This window comes from Elgaria multicarinata, chromosome 4 (genome assembly GCF_023053635.1).
Source record: "Elgaria multicarinata webbii isolate HBS135686 ecotype San Diego chromosome 4, rElgMul1.1.pri, whole genome shotgun sequence".
Classification (NCBI taxonomy): domain Eukaryota; kingdom Metazoa; phylum Chordata; class Lepidosauria; order Squamata; family Anguidae; genus Elgaria; species Elgaria multicarinata.
Genome location: NC_086174.1, coordinates 88,691,372 through 88,717,214, shown reverse-complemented (window position 1 = coordinate 88,717,214; position 25,843 = coordinate 88,691,372). Strand labels below are relative to the sequence as shown.

Below are 25,843 nucleotides of genomic sequence, written 5' to 3'. Positions count from 1 at the left end.
AAAGAACTATTTCATTAGTTTTAACTCTCTCTGCTATCAAACACTCTTTGGTGACTAAATATATCAGTTCTGCCTCCAACAGGGTCAAAAGTTTCCCATCTGTGTGAAGATCGTTTACTAGCCTATGTGCTCTTTGATTCAAGATTTTTATAGCAGCTTTCCAAATCCAAAGAACAAAAAAATGGCTCCCCAAGCTTCTCTGCATGTTCACACTTTCAGTTTTCTCCTCCATGCTGCAGTCTTCAGTGTGCATTGCTTGGTGCTGGATAGATTATTTGCATTATATAATGAACAGAAACCCTGAGCTGTAATGAGGGAAGGGCAGGGAGACTGAAAAGCTACAGATATGGTCCCTTATTAGAGCTAGGACAGAGTACTCTCAATAATACATACCCTAGGAAAGGAATAATGACCACAGAAGACCTCTCTCCCACTGTGGGATGTTGTACTGTGTGAATGCCAATCAGATTCCTGCCTGGTTGTTCAGGATGGGAGGAGGAAGGATCCCTTTACATCATAGGTGTCTAGTTTATTGAGGCCATTGTTCATTAGGTTTGTTCCACTTTCTGGTTCACTCAAAGGAGACAAGGCACATTGATAGAACTGGCACTTTCTGCTGTTTCAAAAATACTGTCAGGAAGATCAACACCTCACCCAATTTAATGTTGACAGTAGGCCATAATGAACCATCCCTGGGGTCCTGTGGTACTGAATTCCACGGTGTTATCATTATGCCCAGAAACAAGGAAGCAGCAGGCCTCTTGAAGATGTGAAGAAGGTGTGCAAGCCTTTCGGGTTATCTCTTCTTAAAGACATATCTTTCTAATGCTGCCTCTGATTCAAAACACTTTCATCCCAGTGCACAATAATGGAATTCACAATGCCCTCTCGCTATTGAAGTTGGTTGCAGATCAAATGCTGTCGCTGGATGTAGTGGTGTTTTGTCAGTGGAAAATTTAGGCCACACCATGATCAGCTATCAGGTTTTTATAAATTATACAACGTGTGTGTGTTTGTGTGTGCCCACACACACACACTCAATATATGTGTATGTTTAAAACTAGAGTTAAGGCTATCTCATGTTGGCTCAAGCTCCACAAAGCCAGGAAATTGGAAGCTAACTGACATGCCCCCAAATCAGTGAAGATGTTGTGCTATGTTACAAATTGCGCTTGCTTACAACTTACCTTCCATGCACCAATTCTTTTCAGGCCCAAATCCAGATGGGAAAGATGGAGTGCCTGGAACCAGCGAAGATGTCCCATGTTGTCCTGGTCCTGTTTTCCTAGGGAAACGTCCTGTGAATTGACACATACCTATTTGTTTATTGTAAGCAAGCATTCTAGTTTCACAGTGAAACTGAACACACCCAACATAACTTTGCCAGCAGTTGCTATCCTAGGCTTTCATGGGGGAAAAACACCATAATAACTTTTGAACTGCCGCTCAGAACTTTACCAAACCCATGAAAGGCACATCCCCTCAATAAACCTGTATAAAGTACATCAGTAGTTTTCACCAAAATTTGAAAGAAATATATGATATGCAGAGCCATAGGTTGGAATAAAAAGAACAAATGTGTCAAACTTCAGCATTTTTAAGTTGCTGTACCTGTGACATTTTTTTATCACTTTGAAATGTTGCTCAACTGTAGACGTCATCAGGTATGGATGCCTGTAGACCTCATCAGGTATGGATGCCACGTTTCACATTATTAGTTCAACAGGTTGATTTTTATGAGCAGTAGAATTTTGCAGCTCACCTTAACTAAAAGGTTACTCCTATAGAGTAAAAATGGGGCCTGGAAAAAATATTGTGGTATGGAGTAATCTTGTTCAGAATGCCAGCCATGCCTTCTTCTAGGATACTCCATTCCATTTCCCCATACTCCACTTCCAGTTCTTCATTTTATCCCTAGCAGTCTGTCAACATTATGTGCTCAGTCCTCATTGGGCTGTTTCAGGTGGGGGGGGGGAATCCCCAAGGGATCCTCCCCCCACTTACACATGATTTTGTGTCATTCTGCAAACTTTAATCTGAATCCCTGTATTAATGTCTATGCTCTACAATTGATGCAGTCATGAAATGTTAGACTTCATATCAGAATTTCTGCTAGTACTTGTTTAATAGCTCCATTACCTACTGACCCAGATTTGCAGTCTGTTTCTCTGATGTAGCAGTCAGCATAAAGAATGAATATTAGGCTTCAATGCATAGGCTTATTAAAATACTCTTTGAGTCATATGTCTGACAGCAACTGATTCCAAAAATGAGTAATGTTGTTTCTATTTCACTACTACATCAGTATAATTCCTGCAGTGTTGGTGGGAGCAACAACAGTGAAAAGCACAAGGACCCACCAGGCATTCAGACATGCCAAAACAGTGCATTGTATGGTGCTCCTGAATTGTCCCTCTTCAGCCTGCAAGTAGGCATCTCACAGAGTGGATAAAAATTGGTTTAATTTTTTTAAGGTTTTTATTTTTGTTTAAACATAAATAAAAGACCAGTGTTTTCCCTGTAACTTAAAGAAAATAACATAGTTACAATTACATCTCATAATAAACATGGTAAAACTTCACTTGCAGCCTCATAAAAATGAAGTTACCTACCAGTGAAAGACGGGCATTCATTTCAGTTTTTAATCTCATAGAAATGGCACTGTCCAGCTCTTGAAAGTTTTGGCTTTCAGTCACATGTGCAAAGACACAGACTAGATAATATTGTTGTTCTGTGTTTATGTGGCGGAGGAGTTGGGCAAGACAGAGAGTTAAGACAGAGGCCCCATTCAGAAGACACCTTAAACCACGGCTTTAACCACGGTGATTAAGCCAGAAAGTCAGGCTGTGTTCAGAAGACACCTTAAACCACGGCTTTAACCAAGCTGTGGTTTAAGGTGTCTTTTGGATGGGGCCACTTGAGGCAATATAGCAGGTTGGATAAGAATTGCAGCTTTAAAAGAAATAGATTTAAAAAATTAAAATTGTTTTCCCCCCCAGCCCAGTTACTACCAAATCTTGTTTTGACCTATCAGTCAAGGGCATTTTGTTTTTGTTTGCTACTTTTTTTGTGAGGACATGTACAGGATTGTGTTGTTAACCTCAAACTGACAAGAACATTGGTCATAGGAAAGACCCTATTTGGGAATATTTTACAGACATTCCCTCTATAAGTAAAAAGGAAAGCATGCAAAAATATTTACAGTGAGACAAAAGAGATGCAAAGCCTACTTGTAAGAATGAAACTGTATAAATAATACTCTATTTAGCTGTAAATGATCATGGCTTAGTGGTCAGATTTGCAGCATTGTTTAGGAAATATATGAAATTTCATTAGCAAACTTGATTTGACTCATTGATTTAAACTGACCTTTTTTCTTGCTGATTTAAATCATGATTTATATCACTGATTTAAATTGCCTTCATCTAAATCAACCCACCCTCATACTTCATGTTTGAATGCTCCGCTCATGTGGAAACACAGTACGCAGGGTAGAATCTTTGTAATTTGTATCGCTGTATCCTGGTTTTCTACATACAGGGAGTCTTCTAAGGGCTGTGCCGAATACTGTTTCTATGCATTTGAATCAGCCCAGAGTCCATTAGACACAGTCATTGAAATGTTGTCTGCTGATCTTGAAATGTATTCTTTGCACATCTTGCGACCCTCCAAACTTATTCAAGATGTAGCTAGCAAAATCTGCCTCCACACATCCCTATGCAGGCTAAGGTGAGAACCCGACAGAGAGCCCCAGCCCTCTGACAGGGCCCTCCATCGATGCCGGCCTTGGGCCCCTTGCACTGGATGGCTTGCCACCCATCACTTTAATTACCCACAATGCCCCAGAGTGATGCTGCATCAGAGGCCCTGTGGATCATTAACACCATGGGAGGCAGCTTGCAGCTACTTGGCACGAATTGCTTGCTGCTATTTCCAGCTAAGCCTACCAGGGGTGGACACATCAATATAAAGGGCATTTTTCTGGGAAGGGCCCTCAATCCTGGAGCCAGCCCTGGCAGACATAGTATGGGCTCTGATGACTGGGAACCTTACAATGGAGCCACTTAAACTCTTACTACGTGGCAATTATAGCCTTATGAGAAAAGGCTTATCCATGTGTTAAGACCTGGTGACTTCAATCTGCCCATCCTCATAAAGGAAGGGAGGTCGCCTTAGGTTAAGTTAAGCATGGAATTAAAGTGGGGGCTTGATATACACAGGGCAATCTTCTTTCTCAGGGTACGAAATTTACTTGTTCTAAGTTTTCATCCATAATGCATCATGGAGTGCAGGAGTGGACAACCCACCACAGCAGGTGCCCTGACCACACCCACAATTCCTCCTCTCTGTGCTGCTGCCACAGGACCTGCCAGGAGACCCATCCCAGCAGAAATGATCTCCTGCTAGCTTGCAAAACAGCTATGGCAGTCTGGGAGTGGGGCTAATTCGCAAGATCAAACTCTTCCACCCAAAGTTAGTGAATGGTTCAGAACTAATAAACACTGATACAAATTAGTGTCTCAGCTGTATTCATAAGCATGCATTTGCGAGATCGAAGAGGAAAATCCTATCCTGTCAACCTTTGTTTACCCTGATTGGGAATGCAAGTTAGTGAAGCATAATTAAACTGCATTAGAGTATGACAACCTTCCCCGACCTGGTCCCCTCCAGATTTTTTGGCCTACCGACCCCCACCATTGATTGATTGATTGATTGCGTTTTTATACCACCCAACAGCCGAACCATTTCCATGCTGGCTGGAGCTGATGGGAGATGAAATCCTAAACTTCAAGTTTGGTGGTTGCTGGAGTATAATTCAAATACATGCTATTTGCAAGCTAATGAATCCAGTGAGTTATGGGAAGTGTTCTTGGACTTCCAAAAAGGATTACTTTGCTTGCCAGGCAAAGGTCCTCCCCTTCTCTTGTTAATTTCTTTTTTAAAAAAATTATCTAAGTGAGTACCGTTTCGAAGGCCAAAGGATGCTTACATTACAGTCAGTTTTCCTTTAAGGCTGGGGGTACCCAGCATGTTACCTGCCCCCTCCTGATTTTCTCTCCTGAGAGGGAGAAGCACTAAACGAAAGTCCAGTAAGTGGGAACTGATCCTTTCTTGTTTGTGTTGCTCTTAAAGAAGGGAAGTGTTTAGGAAGTTGCTACTTGGAAGTTGAGAGACTTCCTTGCCCAGTTCTTGCAAAGAGGGTGTGTGTGTTGTATTTTAACAAGGTAGAATCTAGGATCTTATCTAACAAAAATGTCTTTTGTGAAGCCCTAAATACAGTTTTGCACCATCCATAATAGTGGGGTGCCTTCTGCTTCCTCTGAACTCCATTATTTGTGGAAGCGAGAGTAATTAACTGTACACAAGAGTGCCTTTGAGTGATTAAGCACTCCGTCCTTTGCTGTCCTTTGCGCCATGTTGAGTCAGCTGTGTGAATTGTGAAGAAGTAAAATGAGGGGTCAGGGAGGGAAACCCATACCAAGAATCCAGTTAGGATTTTGTTCTTTTTCAAACAGCAGAGAGGCCTTCCTTTGTTTCTTTTTTCTTTTTGTCTTTCCTTTCTCTTGGCTTGGGTTTTTTTTGTGTGTGTGTGTGTGTGGGGCGGATGGGTTTTTGTGTGTGTCCTGAATAGAGTTACATGGCCTTTAAGGAATAACTCAGCTGTAAAAGTTTTCATGTGAAAATTTGGCCAAATAAGGTGGTAAAAAGGGCATTCTTTGAACTTGCCAGCCTCTCTGTTTTATCAATGGAAGGAGAGCAGCAGCAGGGCACCTCCTTCCATCTGTCATTCAGAGCGGAAACAGCACCGTACTCTGGCAACCAGCATTTCAAGAAAGTTGGGCATTTACAGATCCCAGAAGTGAGCAGATGCTGGCCATGTAATCTAAGGTGTATTTGAAAAGTAAGAGTAGTATCCAATGTTAGTCCTGTGTAGAGTAGACGCATTGAAATGAATGGAACTTAAGTAGTCATGACTAACTTACGTTTCATTAATTTCAGTGGGTCTACTCTATACAGGACTAACATTGGATACTGCTCTAACAAAAGCAGTGGCTGACTTTTGTGAAATGGGATAGGGCTGCCTGTTGAGCTAGAAGTAGCCATAAATTTGTTTCCTTTTCTGAGTGCAAAGTTAATCTTTAAAAACCCAGTGTGCTGAAGGGGAAAGGGTGGTGCACTGTGGGCCAAATCCATATTTGGTGGTTATCTCCCCCATACACACACCGTTTTTTTTATTCCAGAATAGGCACAAGGGGCCCAATCAGATCAGGAACCTAGTGTGCAGTGGGGGCTTTTAAGAGCTGGTTTTTTTAGAATTTTTGATGTTGTTTTCATGTAGTATAGTATTGTTTTTAATTTTTAATTTTTTGTAATTGGACAGTATATAAATATTGAAAATAAAAATAATATAAATTAGGGCTGTGCAAACCTTGAACCTTGGATTCGGAGATCTGAGGTACAGAGGCCATTTTATGGTGGATCCACTGTTTTCTCGCATAGCCTTAGGCCCCCATATGTGTCCTCAATGCCATCATTGCCCACTCCTCGGTGCGATTACGTCCTTCTTCCCGGCGCCTGGCACAATCCTGTCCTTCCTGATGTAATTGCTGGTTTCTCTGCAAGAAAGCAGAGTTCCACTCACAGGACACTCCTGTTGTAGGAAGATGAGGGGGGGAGGGGGATTTCTGCTTATTTCACTTTCTCTCTGCAGGTCCTTACGCCCCCTGAAAATCTACTCCAGAGGGTTGGGAAATGCGCTCCAGAAATGGGAGGTGGCATTGGGGGCTACAGGGAAAATCAGCCAAAATCTCCACTGGATTGCAAACCCTACTATGAATGGAAGGAGCCCTTCCATTTGTGTAGAGTGATGCTGTGGATACAAGCTGTTAAAAATAGTTCAGTTAGGCCTGCTTATAACCACAAAAAAGTTCCTTGAATAGAAATGGTTTGCTGGAAATAGCCAGGCATGGACCTTCTTGGGTGTTCAAAGAGAGAGAGAGCTGACCTAGCCTACCCTTTGATATTCCCATGAATTTGTTTATAAGATGGGTGTTTAGGGGGGCCTTATAAAGCAAACACCATTGGTTAACTTTAGCCACTGTGATAGACTGAAGGGGGAGGAGCAGTTCTGTGCTTCACGTGTCACTTTTACTAACATGTTTGCCTGCAAAAACAGGTGTACCAGTCAATGCTTCCACTTGTATTGGGGTTGTATTAATATGTTAATGCACAAATTATAATATATCCCATCTTTCTGTATGGTGTCTCCTACTTTACACAACTTGCCTAAATGGAAGTCAATTTCTATTCCCCCAAAATGCCTGATCAATGTCTCATGGTCATTCAAAGTCTCATGGTCATTCAGAGTTTTAACCGTCAGACATATATAGAGATGAAGCACTGGGGAGGGCACTGGGGAGTTCACCTGCACACAACCTGCATGTTTAAGTGGTGATGGTGGGGCTGTGACTCAGTAGTAGGGCACCTGCTTCGCATGCAGAAGGTCCCTGGAGAGCAGCTGCCGGTCACTATCAACAGTAATGGGCTATTGGATTAATGGTCTGACTCAGCATGAGTCAGATTCCTATGTTCCTAATCCCTGATTTTAATAACTGAGGTTTAAATACATGAATATGAATGAGACAGCCCACAGCAATGCTTTCGAAAGAAGATTGCCCTGTGGCTGCATGGGAATATGACAGAAGTACTATTTCGAAATATTTGGGATGGAGGAAGCACCATTTATACACTTCAATATTTTAAAAATGGCAATGGAGAGCCTGCCAAACAGCCAGTGCCTATTTTAACACTGTAAACTGGACATAAGTAAGCAGCTCTCCCCACCCAAGACATATTCATAATTAAATATGTTACAGTAATTAAACTATGGAATTAGGTGCCAGAAGATATAGTGGTGGCTTTAAAAGGGGATTACACTAATTTATGGAGGATAACTACTTGTTAAGATGGGTGAATATTAATTCCAGTATTGAATGCAGCATGCCTCCATATATCAGTTGCTGGGGAACATGGGCGGGAGGGTGCTGTTGACTCATGTTCTGCTGTGGGTTCCCCACAGGCAACTGGTTGGCCACTGTGGAACAGAATGCTGGACTAGGTAGACCTTTGGTCTGATCCAGCATGGCTCATCTGAACTTCTTAAACAAAAGGGCCCAAATAGGTCAGGGTTTTCTTTTGCTTGCTTTTTCATTTGTCACTTTAAGAACATAGAACATAAGAGGAGCCATGTTGGATCAGACCAGGGGTCTATCTAGTCCAGCATTCTGTTCACACAGTGGCCAATCAGCTGTCCACCAAGCAGGACATGAGTGCAACAGCACCCTCCCCACGATATTCCCCAGCAACTGGTGCACACAGGTTTACGGCCTCTGATACTGGAGGTAGCACATAGCTATCAGGACTAACAGTCATTGATAGCCTTCTCCTCCATGAATTTATCCAACCCCCTTTTAAAGCCATCCAAATTGGTGGCCATCACTACACCTTGTGGTACTATTTTGGACTGTGCCTTCACTAATGGACTGTGCCACCACTGATGATCATGCTAGTTGTCTGCTGTTAGGATTACCGTAATAATGACAAGCTATGTAGATCCAGCTGTTTTCTGATCCCCACATCACCCCCCCCCCCCAAAGAGAGGCTTGAAGAGGCACAGAGGGGAAAATCCCATGGGATCTTTATGGTGAGCTGCTGTACACTAAGAATTTTGCTACATTGTAAATGGTCACCATGTTGTAATTTGCTCTTATGCTGTGAGCCTCAGTGTGAATTGTCTATACTCCTTGGATCTTTGGGTTGATGGGTGCATACACAAGGTGCAGAATAAAACTGTTTGTAGATGTTTATTGTTGTTTCTGGTAAATTAATTATGTTGGCTTTTTTAAAAAAAATAAGGGATGAAAATAGACCTTATCACTGGGTTTGTTGCTCTTGATGCTTTCTGTATTTTCCGGAGTGCAAGCAATTGCAGGAGATGAAAAGTCAAAATTCAGAGTGCCACATACAATGCAATGACTATCCTATCTTGGATCTCCAAAGGGATGTGCATCTGGAAGAAGGAGATATGTGTTAAAAACTTTTTAATAACAGAAACGGGAGATGCCATCAGGAATGCACATGAAAAGTTACTTTCACCACCCTGAAAAGATGGTGGCGGTTGCTAAGCAACTAAAGCATACTGATCACGGGGAAAAGTTGGAATAGTGATAATTATTTTAGAAAAAATTCTTGTCAGGAGAAGAGACTCAGACTGGCAACCTTGTATCAAAGTTCTCTCCGTTGTAGGAAGTGGCAGGAGGCTTTTCCAAATGATTCATAGCCAAGGTTTTAGGGGTGAAATTACACAAAAATAATAGCTGTGATTTCAGAATCAAAATTTGGTCATCACAATGCTGGAATTAAATAACTACTGCGGAAAATGTAACTGGATATGCCACTCACAGAGACCACTGTGTGATGCAGAGTTGCCAGTAGTCGCTTCCAGATTTTCCGTGGCTCTCCTCCATGCATCCATTGATGTGTTTAAGTCAGGATTCGGCTGGGGTAACAGGATCAAGGGGAAAGCCAAGGACAAAATGGAAGGATTCCAGGGGGTCATCTACATGGAGCTTTTATTCTGGTTCTACCTTAACCCCAAGTTGATTGTGTCAGAGGACGCGACGCATGCCCCATCCATAGGTAGCGTGGCATTTCTTGCCCAAAATCTTTTTTTTTTCTAAACTCATTTTGTGACAGATTTTTTGTGACAGTTTGGGAGTCCATGTGACCCCAGCTTTGGCGCAGGCTGCTGGAAGTGCCACTGATTGGCTGATGGGAAAGTTGCATGGGGCAGGTGTGTGGTGAGAGCAGACAGCTAAACATGGCTACCCGGAAGTAACTCATTGCTTTCCATTGCACTTTGCCAAGTGCAAGAATGGGGAGGGGAACCAGCCACACTGCTTTGAAACTGCACTGTTATGAACATGGACTCAATCGCTGCCATTCACTCACTCTTTACTGCTGCACTGTTTCGCAGTTGTGCACTTTCAATTTGAGGTATTTGAGGCTTTCCTACTTCACCCAGGCTTAGGGTTGTAGCCGCTACTGTGAAGAGAGAGAAAGATGTGAGGGCAAATGTCCGCATGTCTACTCAGAAGTAACTCCCCATTTCACTTTATGAGCACTCCAGTGAGGGCGGGGCAGCCTATTGATTCAAAGCGTCACAACTACAAAGAAGCACAGCTGAGAGAGGATGTGCGCCTGTTGATTGGAAGCTGTGTAGGTGTGTAGAGGTGGCAGGTGTTAATCAGTTTCATAAGTAGATTTATAAACTCATACTTTAGTGGATTGGATGGATCAGTTATAATGACAAGGTTAGAAACCACATGCAGCGCTTCAGTTGTTTCAGCAATCTCTTTGTCATGGAGAAGAAGGCTAGCAGTAGCTACCAGTCATGATGGCCATATATTACTTCCAGGATCAGAGGATGCATGTCCCTTTAACACCAGTTGCTGGAGAACATGGACGAGAGGGTGTTGTTGCACTCCTTTCCTACTTGTGGGCTTCCCATGTGTATCTGGTTGGTCACTGTGGGAACAGAATGCTGGATTAGATAGGCTTTTGGTCTGATCCAGCATGGCTGGATTTTATTATTCTACTAAATTATCTGATCCACATCTCTCCAGACCAATGTGTGAATCAAATCTTAACACTTCTTCGAATGTTGCAATGCCGTTTTCAACAGTTTAGATGTACCAGAATACATGTTCAAATTTTGAGAGAAAAGACACATTTAAATATGTATAATGAGAGGGATTTGTGTGTGTTTTTTATTTTTTGTTTTTACAAAATGTGGATTGATGTAGAAATTGGGTAGTATCCCATTGTGCCCATGTGGTTGCAGGACCCACTACTCACATAATAGGGCTTTGGTACTTCTAAAAATAACCCCAAATGAGTGGAAACTCTGAGTTCCAGAATAGGGCAGGTCAGCGGAGCTCGCAGAAGGGAGTTCCGCTGACCTATCCTGCTTGGAAGCACAAAAGCCCCATTGCGCAAGAGGTGGGACCAGCCAGTTCAATGGAATCAACAAAGGCAGAGCAGCCTTGTTGTATACTGCCCATGGAATTGAATCTGAGTATGAACATGTGGAACTAACATGGACTATAAATAGAAAAATTGCCAACAGATGAACCGCCAGTGCAGAAGACATTTCTCCTTTCCCTTTCCTCAGCCAAGTACCCACCAGTGATTTTTCCCCTACACAGAACCTTGTTTTCCTTTCCTGCTGAATGTCATCAAGTGATTTATGGCAATACCATTAACTGCATTCTTAATAGTTCGCCACCAGCTCTTCTCACAGACTGTAAGGCTGCTTTATCACCCTTGGCAAACAGGGGTCCCTACTTATCCATCACTCTACAGACTGCGACATCTGATTCCTCATCACCGAACTTATTGTGTTTCCTCAGTGGAGAGCGAGGGCCAGCCGCTTTCTTAAAACTTGATCTAGCAAGATGTGCACAAGATTCTTTTTGCTAGTGAGGCTGGCAAGATTTAATTGATTTGGATTCTCCTCCTCACTCTCACTCCATTATTACAAAAAATTGTAAGCAAATTGTAGTTTGAGCTCAAGTCTTCAGCCTTATTATCCACCACTTAAGTGGTGAGAGTGACACTTCCCTATTGTTGAGTCAGTGATGGGTCTGCCTGCAATAGGTGCCTGTAAGGGTAGAAGCCTTGCCAGCCTGATTTCAACTCCTAAGTAATTGTTGCAGCACTGAAATGAGTTTTTCATCATCAAATAGGTGGCTAAGCAGGCGGAGGGAAACCCTGACTCCAGCTCATTACATATCCACGTATTGAAGCAAGTTGTGGAATTTCAGTAATGAATGCAAACTGATGCATACTGAGCATTTTAAAGTGTGTGATTGACTGAACAAAATTATAGATGATTTGGTTTGTGAAACCACAGTAGCCTTCACCATCTGGATGCTTATTAAGAGCAATGTGTAATGGCAAGGGGTGCATAATTCGCTAATTAATGCTGCAATTACTTCGGTAGTTGATTGACTTTAAACAGACATGGGGTGTGCTCAGCTTCTTGGTCCATTCACCTTATCATATAATGTATCAGATTGGTGAGCTGAAGGTCTGTTGTCTGCCCCTCTAGCACATGGAACGGCTTGAGACGTATGGGCTTATAACACTACACTGCTTCCTTATCCTGCAAATGCTTTTGGCATAACTCACCCGGGCATCTGTCCCACTCTGTTATGCCACATTGTACTCATTGTGCCTTCCTCTGTGAAAAATGATGGACTAGGTGACCTTCAGGCCCTCTTTTCCAGCCTGGCCCATTTCCCCAATTTCCCACCCTAAAATGTTTACATAAAGCTAATGGTGAACTCACCCTCCAAGAATAGATCCTTATGTAGCATGAACAACACCAGTCCAACTAAAACAATGACCCAATATATATACACAATCTGTTTACTTTCTCCACTCAATATACAGAAAAATATGTTAATACAAAAGTGAAATACACATTACAAATATATAAATATCGAGATGAAAATACATAGGAAAAACATGTATCAGACTCCAGAAGCTACCAATAAAATTGCATTTCAACTATGCCAAAGTCTTTATCATGTCACTAAATGAAGAAGTTCAACCATCTTGTTTATTTTGGGCTCTTGTTGAGGTTGCCAAGATGAAATCCTCGTCTTCTTTTGGCGATACCAAAAACTCCTCCAGTCATCCAACAAAACATGTAAGGCTTTGTCATCCCAAGCGGGTTGTCTCAAAATCCACTCTCCTTTCACATCCCTTCCTGGAAAAGAGCATGGCTGTCCTTGGCTGGAACACTTAACAGGAGTATTCAACACAGAGACATTTTGTTGTGGGTCTTCGCTGTAGTATCTTCAGTCATGTGACTGAATCCTTAACCATGTTCATCTATTGGGTTCAGGGGTATCAATTATAAATGACTAGGAAAGGCAAAGGTTAATTTATTGAACAGGCACCTACATCAGTACACAATGCATCAGGAATTCAAATGCACCATATAACACAGAGAACAATTCAACTGGCTTACTAGGTGATTGCAACCAACAAGTACAGCATTTTTAAGACAATAACCTAATGGGAAGGAAACACATCTCAGTGGTATTGCTCATGCTTTACATGCAGAAGGTCCTAGGGTGCCTGACAGGTACATGGACAAATTATAAGGAAGCTTCCTATGTTTCTGTGCTTCCAACTTACAGTGGATCCCCAGGGGACCCATCGTCCTGGATTGGGGAATGATCAGAAAAGTGCCCCTTGCAAAATCGTATTTGAACTATTGTCACAGCTTTATCTTTGAGTCCCTTTTAGAAACCATTTCCAGACTTGCTCAGCTTCTGTGCTGGTTTATGCATCTTTATGCAGTCTTGCCTCTGAGGTATTTGTGTCCTTTGTTCTTCATTTGACTTGACATAAAACAGGAACAGGTATTAGCATTTTATGCATTTTCAAGGTTTCTCATTTCCCTTGTGCCTTCCTTTGACTTCAAGAACATCTTTATTTCTATCTCCTTTGCACTTTGACCAACCCACCCATGCACCCCACCCTTTGATGCTTTCTGTTGTCAGACTGGCAAGGAAAATTGTTGCAGTAACACTTATATTTATGCTGTGTGCAAATGTATTCTTGTCTGTACAAGCAGCATACTCACTAGGAGCTTCATGGGAGAGGTGGAGGGAATCACCCAGCACAATTACACATTGTATACACCACCATCCAGATTTGTTTTACTGCACACAAATTACGTTTTTAAGAGCTTGTCAGAATCATTTATCTTTTGGCTTTCACTGTATATCAAGTGCACTCACTCCCTCTCTGCTACTCCATGTCACAGTAACTGTATAATAAAGTCATATCTTTTTTCACTGTCTATGAGACTATTCTGAGCTCGCGGAGCTGGGGAACATTTAATGTACGTACATCAAGTCTGCCAGTCTGGCAAAGGAAACCACAGGATAAAGAGATCAAGGGAAGGAGAACAGGGGTGGTGGGGAAAGGGGAAACAAGAACTCCTAATAAAATTTTACATATAAATTATAAGAACATAAGAACCCTGCTGGATGATATCAAAGGTCTATCTCACTGTAACTCTTTTTAGCTGTTTAATTGTTTTTAATTTGTGTGTGTGTGTTAAATGATTATATTATATTTTGGAATTTTTGTGATATGCCCAGAGAGCTCTGGCTATTGGGAAATATTGAAATAATAATAATAATAATAATAATAATAATAATAATAATAATAATAATAATAGAATCAGCAAACGACAGCATGACTTGGCAAAGCCCATCGTATCTGTCCAGAAAAACCACAAGTGAGAAAAGAGGGATAGTGGTGATGATGATGATGATGATGATGATGATGATTCTACTGCAGCATCCTATTTCCTGGCTTAGCCAACCAAATTGCCAGGGGAAGTCCACAATCAGGACATGAGAGCAATAGCATTTTACTGCCCACATCCCCCAGCAATTGGTGTACATAAGAATATTGCCTTTAAACTTGGAGGTACCATATAGCCATCAGGACTAGTAGCCATCGATAGCCTTATTCTCCATTAATTTGTCCAATCCCCTTTTAAAGCCATCCAAATTGGTGGCCATCACTACATATTGTGGTAATGAATTCCATAGTGTAACTATGCACTGTGTGAAGAAGTGCCTCCTTTTCTCTGTGCTAAGTCTTCCACTCATCAGCTTCATGAGATAACACTATTGGGTTCTACTATTTTGAGAGAGGGAGAAAGATGTCTCCTTATCCATTTTCTCCACACCATGCATAATTTTGTGCATTTATCATGTCTCCCTTTACTCACCTCCTTTCTGAACTAACCCCCCCCCCCCAGATTTTGTAACCTTTCTTCATAGGGGAATGAGGAGCTATATTGATGACCTGTAATAACAAAATATATTTCTAATGAATGGATGGCTATTTTTCCATTTGTATTTCTGAAATGATATCCTCACTATTGCCATCTATGGTACACTTCGATGTAATACCTACCTATTATCTTTAGTAGGGTGTGTGTGTGTGTGTGTGTGTGTGTGTGTGTGTGTGTGTGTGTGAGAGAGAGAGAGAGAGAGAGAGAGAGAGAGAGAGAGAGCTGTATGTGACAATGCAATCTGTAATCAAGATGTTATCAGATTCCAAGAGGCTAGAAGACAAAAGACATGAAAGGAGCTGCTTTTATTCTGCTGAAGAAAGATCCGTGGATGGATCTGAAGTTGCTGGATAATTTTTTTATTTTGTTTGCTCAATTTTCTTGACTTTCCCAGGCAAAATATGATGGTGTAACAGCAGTGCCACATTAAAAAGTAATGAATGCATGAAACAGAATATATGGAAGTATTTGGGAAAGCAGAAGAGAATGGTCATGTGGGAATTGTTTTTATTTATCAGCATAAATTAATAGAAGCTAAAGTGGCACTGTGTTTTCCTGGGCTCAGTAAAACGAATGGCACTTATTTGTTTTTACACCATCATTAGAGCTTGAGACCAGAAGCCTCTCTCGGGCTTAAATCAGAGTTCAAGTGAGGTAGAAGTCAGGAATAAAGGACCCCCAAAATGCATTCTGGGTACCACTCCACCTCTTTCCCCATAGTACTATGGAAAGCTTTTCATTACTGCAGCAATTTTCTTTGCTAGAAAGTATCAAAAGGGGGGATTGGTCTCAGCTCCATCCATCTGTGTGTGTGTGTGTGCGCGCGCACGTCTGTGCATGTAAAACAGTTAAGATCCAGAACAGTTCCCCCCCGCCTCTTCACTCATTTGTACAGTACAGTGAAAGAAATACCAGTCTCCAACTAAAGGCCTCTTAGACTTTGTAAGAGGCTCTACAGGTGCTGAAGAACAAAATCTAGCAGTATAACCCTTCATCATACAAACATTTTATTGCACATTCATTACTGCCCAGTCACAGTTATTTGCACAACCTTTTGGATGCCCCCATCTGCCTGCCACCCACCTCCTGCCCCTACTGGACTTTTTTCCACAACAAAATAGACCCGGGTAAATCCAACTCCCCCCCCCTTTTTTTAAAAAAATGAATGGTTTTGTTAAATTCACAATAAAAAAAAAAAAGCAAAAAAGAACTTAGGGCTAAATTGTGTAGGGGACATGGGCAGGTACTGCCTCCCAGTGACACACCCAGCTGCCATTTAGACCGTGTTTGTCTGAACACACTTACAGAGCCCCATTCAGATATTTGTGCTCACTGTGCAAAGATCTATGACGTAGCTGGGGGGATGCATGGGGGCAGAGAGTGCTTGCTGCTGCCCCGTGTCCTCTACACACAGTTTAGCCGTAGCCAGTAAGGCGTTAGCTTTGGTCCTATGTGTTTTTGTCTTTGCTGTTGCATTTCGCTTGTTGTAAATTTATTTTAATTATTAATGATTTTTATGATTTTTATATTTTGTAAGCGGCTTGGACTGACTTCTATTGTGGAGGAGAAATGCAGAATATACATTTCTTAAACCAATTAACTAATTAACTAGCTGTCATTTCTTCCAATCCATTATTACTTCTATCTCCATCATCCTTAATACAGCCTCAGTATATAGGTGGCGGCGGTGAATATACTGTGTAATCACCCACTTCAAAGATATCTTTTCTGTTTCTGTGGCTCTTTTCAAGCTTGTTTGACAATATAAAAGTAAGAAGTACATGACCGTTCATTTGTTTATATATTGTGTCTGAAGACAGGGCAGATGTGTCAGTATTCTAAAGTATTTTGTGTCGATTATTCTACTCAGTTGCTACGTTAATTCTTATAAGAAACTGAATATGAACATATGCATCTGCCTTTCATGGAATTCAGCCCATGGGCTCCATTTAGCCCAGTACTGTGTACCCTGACTGGCCTTCCAGGTTTCAGGTGGGAGTCTTTTCTAGTCCTACTTCCTTTCAATTGAGGATGGAGACTGTGACTGTCTGCATGTAAAGTATATGCATTACCACTGGGCTGCAGCTTTCCTGCCCCAGAATATTTAGTTGTTGACAAAGAAATGAAAATTTCCATTGGCTGACTATAGCTACAATCCATTGAGAAGTTATTTATTTTATTTATTGATTTCCCATGAAATTCAAGGTGGCTATATGGGATTCCCAGGTGGTCTCCCCTCCAAGCACTGGTCAAACCCTAGCAAGGTGTTGGCTGCATGTACCGTCAGACCATGCCTCAGGCAGACCTTTATGGTTAGCTATAAACTCTTGAGCAGTTCTCCAACTCAAGACCCATGGATCAGAATTGCACTAGAATTCAGCAGAGGTCTCCCAACACCTTGCATAAGTTCCAACATGGTTTGCACAGAAGGGATTGTGTGCATGTCACTCATATGATACACACTGCTAAGGCGTTTAAAAGAAAAATTACTGTAATTTATGTTTAATTTGCTAGCCTCCTGCAGGTAAATCTTCTTAGTTATGTAGTGCAAAATCATTTCTCAGCAAAGCAGCTTATTGAGATCTCAGATTTCAGCTAACAGGCAGGCACTAGTCTTACAAGCACAAGGGCCCTGATTCTGTGGGTTGGCTGCAGTTGCAGTGTGCCAAAAGTGATGTTGCAACTCATAGTACCATCCTTCTGTGCCTTCGTCTAACATAGGAGAACCACTGTCATCTCCCAGGGGTGCTTAAAAATCTGTCTTATCACACATTTATTAGATATTATTTCTGCTTGTACAGGGAGTTGTGATTTGTTTCGGTCTTTTTCAAAAAAATAACTTGCAATTCTTAAGCTCAAGGTAATTGGGCTGGTTTCTGTCATGTATAAACCAGATCTCTCCTGAGTGATTACAGTCAAAAACTTCACGGCTGTGAGGAACCCCTAGTCCAGTTTAATCCTAGTGATGGTTGCAGTGATGGACATGAGGATGTGGGAACAGAGCAGAAAATGGCACAAAAAAGGTCTTGTCTGGATACATTTCAATGGGGCTCAAGTAGGGTAACGTCCCAATGGATTGTGGCTATAGCCTGCCAACACAAACTTCCATTTTTCTGTGAACAAGCAAAATATTTTCAGAGAGTGAGACCATTGCTCAGTACAGTGCCCACTCCAGGTTTCTGAGGGCTCTTGAGCAAGCACCTTCAATGAGGCCCCCTCCCTCAGTGAGACTACCTTCTCACTGTCATTGTCACCAGTTGCCATTGCTCTTCCTCCTCTTTCTCATCATTGCTACCACTTGCTTGCTTGACAGGCAGAGATTCAGTGAGTAAATGGGCAAGGACATCTACTGCTCCTCCTTTGCTCATCACCACTGTTGTCTGGGCCTGGGGGCTCTTGTCAATGGATCCATGCTGGGCTGTGGGCCCATGGCAGGTATCCAACTCTGCATACCCTTGACATTGCCCCTGGCTCAGTGGTTTGTATGGAGAAGGTCCCAGGTTCAAAAGGATCTCAGGAAACAAGACATCGTAGGGTGGAAGAAATCCCCTTCCCCCTGGCTTGCGATTTGAGGGCACCCTTTGTCAGAAAAGATGTGTATAAAAACAAAGGAGGGTGGGAATCATTTCCTGCTACCCAATGAAACATTTCTATTGGGAGAGAAATGGATTCTTCAACACTTCCAGTAAGCAAAAGAGGCCAATAAGCTAGTTTTCCCAAAGAATTTCCAAACCAATCTTGAGCAGCCTCCGCATCTCTTTAGCATCCCTTAGTTGGGGGCAGTCTATCGTCCAGGTAAATGTCTTTATTGGTTATTTTTTTTGTTCTGCCAATTCTAGCTAAATCGATTCTTTGTGGTTTGTCAATGAGATGAGTCTGAATGAGGCGTACATTTTCCACTTGGTATTTCTACTCACATAACTACTTTGAATGAATGTACGTATAATTTCGGAAGGGCAGGCCGAAAGAAAGAGAAGGACAAAGACAGAGCAGTGACAATTTAAATGTCAGATAAATGCATAGCTGATTTCATTTCCATGATAGCCTTGATTCCATCTCTGCAGTTAAGGCAGTCATGACTGTAGATTCATTTTTAATGCTAACTTACTTCAGCTTGGTTTGATTGAACAGCACTGGAACAGAGTGATTTATGCTTGGGAAAACGTAGCTGGTGATAAAAAATTCTGCCAAAGGAAAACTGTCAGGGGATTCCTCCAGAGACATTTCTGGTCTTTTTCATAAAGCCTTTCTCATGATGAAGGGAACTACTTCTGGCTCGTCACAAAAATTTAATGGAGAAAACCATAGTAATTTACACTGGATATCCATAAAACTACAAGAATATGTCTTCAGCCTTTGACACTGTGGTTTTTATCAACTCAGGTTTCTAAAAAGCTATTCCTGGAGCTGCTCACATTTATTTACACTTGCAAGAGGATAGAAAGGATTAGCTGGGTAGGAATGAATTTGCAATAGCTGGGGATGATGGGATTTGCAGTCCAACACATCTAGAGGGCACCAGATTTGGGAAGACTGATTTAGAACAATGCTGGGTCTAATCACATTGATCCCAGAATTTGTTTTTCCAAAAATTCTTTTCATTGTTCCTCAAGTAACCCTGAGTAATTGTCAGTAAAGATGTTCCAGATACTGACACCCACATAGTGCTGTAAGACAATAAAAGGTGATTTTTCTCCACTATATTCAACAATTCTCCTAAGCCTACCAAAGAACAAGTGGTGATTGACAACAGTTTTCTGAACAACCTACTTGAGCATCAGACAAAAATCTTTTGTGTGGAGTAGTCCGTGCTAAGCCGTATGGCAATTATTCATTGCATAGTGTTGTAGTTTGGGGCACAAGACCAGAGACACACATTCATTTCTGAACATTGTGGGTTTTGAAAGAAGTTTTGTTTTGTTTTGTTTTTAAATAAAATAACCGGATGTTTCTTAGAGATATGCAGGAAGTTTCTTAGAGATATGCAATATGCCACAATATTTCTTATAGATATGCAATATGCCACAATATTTTTTAGGGTGAGTCTTGTAGACCTCTACATCAGGGGTGGGGAACTTTGGAGAGACTTGGTGGGCCACTTTCCACCACCACCCCGCCCCCGCACAGGTCTCATGCCACAGCGGAGGCAAATTAAGGAGGGGAGGGGGAAAGGTTGGCAGTTTGTCTTCAAGCTAAATTTCTCCATCCATGTTAATTACTAAAAGAGTGTAACTATATTTCAGTCTGAGGTCTGGACTGAAATCATAACAGAAGAGAAGAATGTGAGACCCTCTATAGCAGGGATGGAAAATTTTCAGACTGTGAGTCAAATGGAGACTCCAGGCCTCTCGGCTCTCCCTAGGCCACCCACTCCACCAACCCCAGTCTCGCATTTACTCCATCCCACTCTGTTCCTTAGCTGCAAAGCATGATGGCGAAAACCCTACACAAACTGGGGAAGAAGAATGTTTGGACACAAATGTCTCTTCCCCCCACCCACTGCATACTGAACAAAAGTAAGAGTCACATAAGTCACTCCTCCCTCTTTTGGGCCTGGCTCCGCCTACTGCTGGATATACTTCCCCATCTGGTGCTGTCCATATATGTTGGATTATAATTCCCAACATCCCCAATCTGTATGGCTGGCTGGGGAATACTGCAAGTTGTAGTCCAACACATCTGGAGGGCACCAAATTGGGGAAGGCTGATGTATGTGTGTGTATCTCTCTCTTCTCCCTCATGTTCTTTTAAATTAAAGATTAGCCAAAGACATTTCCTTTTTGGTGCTTCTAATTAAAAAAAAACCACCTGATTATTAATATGAAAAACCACCTAATGTGAAAAACTACTTCTGCCTCGTTCTTACGTTCTTGGGCAATATAATTTTATTTTAGTCTCACCGGTTTGCCTTATGGGAAATAGGTGTTTTGCAAGTGGTCACACCCACCGTAGCAACCATTTTGCAAATGGGCAAGCCCCCACATGGCAGCCATTTTGTGAGAGAACCCACAACAGCATTCTCAAAATCCCAGATGTGTCCACCAGCCCAAAAACATAAGGACCACTTCTATAATAAGTCATAAATGTATGTATGTGTTTTTTTAAAAAATAATATATCAGGCGAGATGTGTGCTCTAATACTGGGTCAGGACAGCAAATGCATAAGCAATGTCCTATTTAAACTAGGATCACACAACAATCCCAAGTGAGCTGAGTTGATTTGGTTTAGGATGGACAAAGTGGTTCCTCATTCTGTGCAGATTTTCAGGAGATTGGGTGAATTGGCAAAATTGCCTCTCCCCTTCCTTTTACAAATTAAAGATTTTTTTATCAATAATAAAATTGTTTAAAAACAATAACATTACAGTTTGTTGAACATAAGTTAGCGATGTACCAATGGTCTCAGTACATCTTTGGTCATGGTTACATATCTACTGCCTGAAAAGGGGTAATAATGACTTTCCTCATATATTTGATCTGAGGATTATAAAGCTATGTGGTTAATAAGAACTTGTAATAAGCATCAATTTCCCCCCACTCCCCTAGTGTTAGGAATAAGAAGTAGTACATACAGGCCAATCATGTGCATCTAACTCCTATGATTCAATTCTAATGAATTCAGTGGGACTCACTCGGGTATAGGATTCCAGACTTTAGCTCACGTTTGTCCCGTTCATATACAAAGTGTGTGTGTGCTGGCGGGGGTGGGTGAGGGAGGGAGATAATGCAAAACGAAGATCAAGGGGAATGGAATCTGACCCCCCTTACCCTATCTTACCTTGCTGGGCTTCATAGCTTTAAGCTATTTTCTCCCTACATTTTTTTGATATTACAGCAGGGCTAACTGGAGCACAGTGCAGTATGAGGAGGGTGGGTGGGTTATTTATTTATTTATTTATTTTATTACATTTATATACCACCCCATAGCCAAAGCTCTCTGGGCAGTTTACAAAAGTTAAAAACAATGAACATTAAAAACAGATATACAAAAATTTAAAACCATCAAAAGCATAAAAACAATATTGATTTAAAAACATGTGAGATGTGACACAGGGATGCATCTGTCCAGCCCCCAATTTTTCACTCAAACTCACATTTCATCCTTAGCCTTAGTAAATGTACAGGAAACGTACTTGTCACATGGATTACAGTGATCACATGGCTTAGTAGAATTGCAAAAAAAAAAAGCCAGTCATACACCTGCATTTTACATTCTGGGTGGTGATACAGGGACTCTCAACTTCCATACCATGCTCTGTGTCACAAGTTCTGCACCACAGACATTGGATGTGATGATTGTAATGATCCATATACTCTTTGCCCACTGTGCAACTTTCACAAAGGATCCTAGGATTGTCTTTTGCACAACCAATGGTTTTAACAAAAGAACCAGATTCACAGGACTTGCAACAGGTTGGATTTTATATTCATACATATTTATTTATTTATTTATTTATTACATTTCTATACCGCCCAATAGCCGGAGCTCTCTGGGCGGTTCACAAAAATATACTTATAAACATTTATTTAATAAAAAAACCATTTATAAATAGCCTGTTGGCCATGAAAGAAGAGCTCCAAGGCACTTTACAGTGTTAAAACAAATAGTCCAAAGAAACAAATTAAACTATAAAGTCAGAAGGCATTAAAACATGCCAATAAAACCAACCCACAAGCAGGCAGGAATTAAAATAAATCAAAAGGCCAGGCAGAACAAAGGTGTCTTGCACACCTGCCTAAAAACCATTAATGGGGTGGGCAATCTAACCACCCTCCTTGGGAAAGAGTCCTGTTCTTCACCCCATGCTTTTTTTGTGTAAGATACAGACCTCCCCCTACCCTTGCTCTATATATTAATGGGACAAGCACATGCTTAAGATACACACAGGCCACAGCTAGACCTAAGGTTTATCCTGGGATCATCCAGGGTTCGCTCCTGCCTGAGCACTGGATCCCCTGTGTGTAGATGAACAGGTTTGAACCCTGGACGATCCAGGGATAAACCTTAGGTCTAGCTATGGCCACAGTTGCCTTACCTGCCTAATTGGGCTCTGAGCTGGAAACCAGAAAGCTCCCAGTTCAAATCTCACCCCTGCCAGATTCTCACTAGGTGGCCTCAGACACCTCTCTTTAAATCCCATCCCCCATTTGCAACACAGACCTCCCTTGAAGGGTCATTGCATGGATTACGTAGAGGAAGAGGTATAGCATCATATGATAAGTATTATTCTTTAATTCTTTAGTTCAGATTTCCTAATAAAGAACCGTGATGGTTTAGGAATTTGGCATTTAGAGCAACAGCTTATTGCTTATACCACAACCTTGATGAAATACTGGCCAGAGAAATAAATTGGAGAAACAAGGCAGAAGCTTAATACCAAATGGCTGGGTGCATAATCATTTTCTTTTTCATCGGGCATAGTAATAATCCTTGGCCCAGCATTAAGACCATTTAACCTCCGGGAAGCTGTAGATTTAATCAGTAGCTCTTTTTGTATTGGCAGTCTTCACACAGTGGAAATTGAGCATTGTGTGATTGACAGGATTTCTCTGCAAGGGCACTGAAGATGGACCCTGGCTTTGCACAAAATTGATTCTTGGAAGCAGAGCTGCCAGTTATGCAAAGAGAGGGGCAGGGGAATCAACCTCATTGTGTGCATGTAACCTTCCTCTAAGCTAGTCCAATACGTCTGACTTGAGTCAATCAACAGAAGCTAAGGAACATAGCGCCAGGCCCCTAAAGTTCATAAACAGCATAGAGGTTATTGTATCAATGCCTCTCTTGGCTTTATTCTGATGCCTAAGCACGTTTATTGTCCGATTTGATCTGAGATGCACATTGTAGCCCTATAGAGATGGTAATCAAGGATGAACCAACCCATGCTTGGGAGGGGGAGTGTACGGGAGAATAGGTCCCCTCCCACACTCCCTATATCGATGGGCTGTTCTTGCACAGAGCCTACACATCTACAGACTGAAGGCACACAGAAGCTGATCTCACAATCTTGAGTGAGGGGAAAGAAGCTACACATAATACAGTTTGTATGGCAAAGGCCATCCTTCCCCAATCTAACACACAACCAGTTGTGTTAGACTGCAACTCCCAGCATTCCCAGCCAAGGGGAATGGGCCAGATTGGAGTTGCAGTCCAGTACAACTGGAGGGTGCCAGTTTGGGGAAGGTTCTGTGCAGGACAACCCATTAGTGCATGGAGATCTAAGCTGGAGCCTGCTACTACAATCCCACACCGTTCCCCTGTCAATTCACCCCTCGATTGTTGTCAGCACAAGAGCTTTGATGTTAATGAGTAAGCATGACACTTTATAGTATAACGTTTATAGTCACAGAAATTACATGTCTCTGTGTGTGTGTGTGTGTGTAGTAAAGAGGGTTTTTTTTTCTATAGAAAAGCTAAGCTCAAGCGATCTGAACATCTAGCCAGCTATTCTACTAGTTTTTGTTTTGTTTTTAATACAATATTTATATACTGCTCCGCATTCAAACTTTTGGAGCAGTGAACAGATAAAATAGAATAAAACAGAATAAAAATGCATTAAAATAGATTTTTAAAAGAAACAAGGTGCAAAATAAACCACAGCTGGTCATTAAGGGAAGGCTTCCTGGAACAATGATGTTTAGTCGCTGTTCTCAAGACAGATAAGTTAACAGGCTGAAGTTCTATGAAGAGAAGAAGAGCAAAGGCACAGAGAGAGGAGGGCGGTGGGAGGTTGACCCAGCAACCCTCTGGCCCTTTTTGGCCACAGAGTTTAGTGGAGAATTGATTGTAGGGAAGGCACAGTATTCAGTTTTCAGCTTCAGTTTTCCCACCTCCTTTTGGGCATTCAGCAGTTCTTTCACTATTGCATGCACACTAACCTAGCCTGTAAGTACTAGCTACATGACTATTGGGAAGAGGAAGGGGTGGGATGATTGTGGAGCAGAAAGGTGACTGAGGCCTTAGCTAGACTTAAGGTTTATCCTGGGATCGTCCCAGGGGTCATCCCTGTTCATGTAAATGACACACAGGGGATCCCGGGAGCAGGCAGGGACGACCCCGGGACGATCCCAGGTTAAATCTTAGGTCTAGCTAAGGCCTAAGTTACTTTATTACTTATCCTCAGTGGTAGCCAAGAAGAAACATTTTATTTGCAGGTGCGTAAACAAACAGGTATATAGAAATGAGCAGGGACATCTTCCCCCTTCCCCTATCATTGGTAATCCTACATAGGGCCCTCTGTAGCACTTGTGAAATACAATGAATTGCTGTCATTAATACAATTCTAATCCTTTTAAACCCTATTCTTTCTCTCCTGCCCTACCCCCCACACCTCTCCCAATGCAGGAGAAGAAAACTTACTGGCAATCTTGAAACGAAGATGGTGGAAGTACATGATCCTGGGGATAATAGATATAGAAGCAAATTACTTGGTAGTTAAAGCTTATCAATATACCACATTTACTAGTGTACAGGTAAGATTTCTACTTATACATTGCTTACTTGTTTTCTCTTACACTTCTCTCCATATTTTTATTATTATTTATTGCATTTTTATCCCACCTTTTATCCTCCAAATTGAGCCTCGTGTGGCGCTGAGCGATAAAGCAGCAGTTTCTGCAGCCGAAACTCTCCCCACGGCCTGAGTTCGATCCCAGCGGAAGCTGGTTTCAGGCAGCCGGCTCAGGTCGACTCAGCCTTCCATCCTCCCGAGGTCGGTAAAATGAGTACCCAGTTAGCTGGGGGGAAAGGTAATAACAGCCGGGGAAGGCAACGGCAAACCACCCCGCTATAAGGCCTGCCAAGAAAATGTCAGCGAAAGCTGGCGTCCCTCCAAGAGTCAGTAATGACTCAGTGCTTGCATGAGAGGTTCCTTTCCTTTCCTTTATCCTCCAAGG

At 41.9% G+C, this 25,843-nt stretch overlaps 2 protein-coding genes across 2 annotated transcripts in view; one reads left to right on the top strand and one right to left on the bottom strand.

Annotated features, from left to right (window-relative positions):
• The window catches only part of CEP85L (centrosomal protein 85 like), a 393,742-nt gene that overhangs the window by 144,417 nt on the left and 223,482 nt on the right, over positions 1–25,843 (bottom strand). The gene's annotated exons all lie outside the window — the stretch shown is intronic.
• The window catches only part of SLC35F1 (solute carrier family 35 member F1), a 249,007-nt gene that overhangs the window by 171,080 nt on the left and 52,084 nt on the right, over positions 1–25,843 (top strand). The window contains exon 3 of the mRNA XM_063124731.1: positions 25,293–25,420. Within this exon, the coding sequence (XP_062980801.1) occupies positions 25,293–25,420 (128 nt within the window). The remainder of the gene's footprint in view (positions 1–25,292; positions 25,421–25,843) is intronic.